Source organism: Thamnophis elegans, chromosome 12, assembly GCF_009769535.1.
Source record: "Thamnophis elegans isolate rThaEle1 chromosome 12, rThaEle1.pri, whole genome shotgun sequence".
Lineage (NCBI taxonomy): Eukaryota > Metazoa > Chordata > Lepidosauria > Squamata > Colubridae > Thamnophis > Thamnophis elegans.
Window position 1 is genome coordinate 10955857 of NC_045552.1, and position 3067 is coordinate 10958923.

At 41.0% G+C, this 3067-nt stretch overlaps 1 protein-coding gene across 1 annotated transcript; it reads left to right on the forward strand.

Annotated features, from left to right (window-relative positions):
* Window positions 1-1020: 1020 nt before the first annotated feature.
* On the forward strand, window positions 1021-2599 carry LOC116516050 (IgGFc-binding protein-like). Its single transcript, XM_032228413.1, has 2 exons — window positions 1021-1392; window positions 2304-2599. Exons 1-2 carry the CDS (start codon window positions 1132-1134, stop codon window positions 2595-2597), a joined length of 555 nt encoding a protein of 184 aa, XP_032084304.1. The 5' UTR covers window positions 1021-1131; the 3' UTR covers window positions 2598-2599.
* The last annotated feature ends 468 nt before the right edge of the window (window positions 2600-3067 follow it).

Here is a 3067-nt window from a genome sequence, read left to right on the forward strand (position 1 = left end):
TTAGTTTCTCAGCCACATTTTGATTTTTGGCTCCAGGGAGACAACATGCCTCTCTAGATTGTACTCTTCTCCCCTGGAAGATGTGATTGTTAGTCCTTAGCACTTCCTTAGTGCAGTGTTTCTCAACTTGGGCAATTTTAGGATATGTGGACTTCACTTCTGGGAATTTCCTAGCCATTTTAATCTATTTGCTTCTTCTGCTTTCCACAGCTCTCACCTGTCCGGCCCACAGCCACTATGAGCCATGTACCAGAACTTGTGATTCCACCTGCGCCGCCTTGTCTAGTCCAAGTCAGTGTTCAGAGAACTGCTTTGAAGGCTGTCAGTGTGATGAGGACTATGTCTTTGATGGATCTCAGTGTGTAACCATGAAGCAATGTGGCTGCACATATCGCGGAGCCTACCTCAAGGTAATTTCTCTCTCCCTTGACGTGGCTGGGAGCAAAAAGGGGCTATTTCTCATGGGATGGAGACTAGGAATGATTCCTGACAGACTACAGACTTACAACAGTTCATTTAGTGACCATTCCCCATGGTCATGTGATCAAGATTCAGATGTTTGGCAACTGGTTCATATTTATGATGGTTGCAGTGTCCTGGGGTCACACGGTCACTTTTTGCAACCTTTTGACAAGCCAAGTCAATGGGCAAGCCAGATTCACTTAACAACTGGGTTACTAACTTAACAACTGCAGTGATTCACTTAACAACCGTGATAAGAAATGTCATAAAATGGAGCAAAACTCACTTTACAAATGTCCCACTTATGGTTGTGTAAGCCCATGAACACCATATATTTTTATGTGGTATTTATTTTATTATTTATTATATTTTATTTGATTATTTTTCAAAGTCCTTCTATCTTCATCGACCCCTCTGGTGATGCCCCTGGTTATGGGACCGGCAATATGAATTTATATCTACAATTACAGTAATTTAAAAATTGGAAGAATGGAGGGAGGGAGGGAATGCTTTTCTTATTGTAACTGACTCTGGGACTTTGCTCAACAGATCGGCGAGCACATTTACTCGAAAGGCTGCACAAAAAAATGCACCTGCCAGTCAGCAGGCCACCTCCAGTGCAACGAAAGCAGCTGCCAGCTTGGAGAGACCTGTGCCCTTCGGGAAGGCATGCCTGGCTGCTTGACGCTGGAAGCTCAATGCCAACTCACTGCCCAAGCGCGGTTCACTTCTTTCGATGGTGCCACGGGGAGATATTCCTGCAGTGGAGTCTACGAAATAGCTTCTCTTTGTGACCAGAACTCTGCCTCCTGGTTCAGGCTGTTAGTGAGCATTGGAAAAGTGTATACGAAGGAGATGGTGGTTGGAAAATCTGTCTTCTTTTACTTTCGAGGTGGCTTCATTCAGATAATAAACCGAGAAAGGTTTTGGGTAAGTGAAAATCAAGAGCGAATCAAGAAGTTATGGAACACTTAGTAGCCTTCAACATACATTCTTCAAAGTCTCCCCCCCCCCCCCAATCTCCACCCCACCCCTAGAAGAATCCTTCATAAATTCTGGCTAGAGAATGCAAATGGGACAATTCATACTAAAGTCTCCTTTGAGTCAAGCTAGATTCTGGTTGAATTAATGGACACTCCTCTGTTATACAGAAAATTTTGCCACTGCCATGTTCAGGAACATTCTTTGATATTTCAGCAAAGGCGCAGTTGTAAGATTCTCTGGGAAACCCCTTTCAATTATTTAAAAAAACATTTTACTATAGAATAAAATACAAAGACACAAAACAAATAGTAGGACACTGTGGGGATGAGAAGGGGAAGAAGAAATGAGGAGTGGAGAGAGAGAAAAAAAGTTGACTTCCGACTCTCTCTGTTGCAGTAGAATAAGGCATCAAACCTCACCTATTTATGTTTCCATAATATTAGAAATTAGCCATTTCTACAATGACAAATCAATCTAATCAGTAAAACACAAAAACAAAGTTTTATTTTTTACCACCTCAACAAAACCCCTTTCAATTACTAACCAAATTTCTATTGTTTGGTTTCCAAAAGTAGACAATAATGGCCAATGACAGCTATAAACAAATGAGTTGACGCCTGATGAAAAAAGAATGCAGATGTTTCAGCAATTCTGTGCATATGGGGAGACACCTATTCTGTCTGTCCCAAATATCTTTTTTTCTTTCTACGCAGGACATCTGATCTCTTTCAAAAGATTTTGAAATTAAGCTGAGGACTATTTGAATAGATTCAAAGGAAGAAAACAAACATTTAAAAATGGATGCCGGGATGTTTTCAAGTTGCTTACTGTTTTCCTATCTCAATCATGTTTTCCAGGTAAACGGTCAGAATATAAAGCTGCCATATGAGAACAGCCCTGTGTCCATGAGGAAAATTGAAGATAAAATTGTTATTGACCATGATTCTGAAGTGCAAATTTATCTCCATCCTGATGGGATGGTGACAATGGCAGCCAAGGAGAGCCTCAGAGGGAAGCTGTGTGCCGCCTGTGGAAACTTCAACAAGGACCATTTGGATGACTTGAAGCTGGCCAGTGGAGAGAGAACAAATAATTTTGATGAAGTACTCAAGTCCTGGGAGGCGGAAGATTTTCTTGAAAATTGCTTCTAGACTGTTCCATCTGTGCTTGTGATCTGATGTAACAAACTACAGCAAAGCACAAGGGAAGCCCAACATTTTGTCTAGCATACGGTCAAATACTTTTTTAGGAGAAACAGCATTCTTGATATCCCAAAGTTTCAGCTTCTCTTTGAAGGGCATCCCAGAAACATCCTTCAAAAGTGACATTTCAGAATCTCCAAACCCACGAATAAGACTTTCAATGGAACAGACAACTTTGATTAATTTCTGTATTTTGGAGGAATTATTGTTAGCCCCACTAGGTAGATCAGACCAGGAAATCACAAGAATGCTGAAACCACTATTATTGAGATTGGCTGTAGTAGTAGAATCTTGCAAATCTGACTCTGTTCTACAGCCTCCTTATACTCCAGGGAATTAGAGAGATGTCTGCCTGAGATACTTTAGAATGTAATCTTCCTGCTCAGGACTTCATCTCCTTTTGCCTAGGTTAACAATTC

Excerpts from the sequence above, each read along its gene's own strand:
- LOC116516050 (XM_032228413.1), top strand. The coding sequence starts at position 1,132 with ATGCCTGGCTGCTTGACGCTGGAAGCTCAATGCCAACTCACTGCCCAA. Across the intron at positions 1,393-2,303 it reads TAAACCGAGAAAGGTTTTGG|GTAAACGGTCAGAATATAAA; the intron begins GTAAGTGAAAAT and ends CATGTTTTCCAG.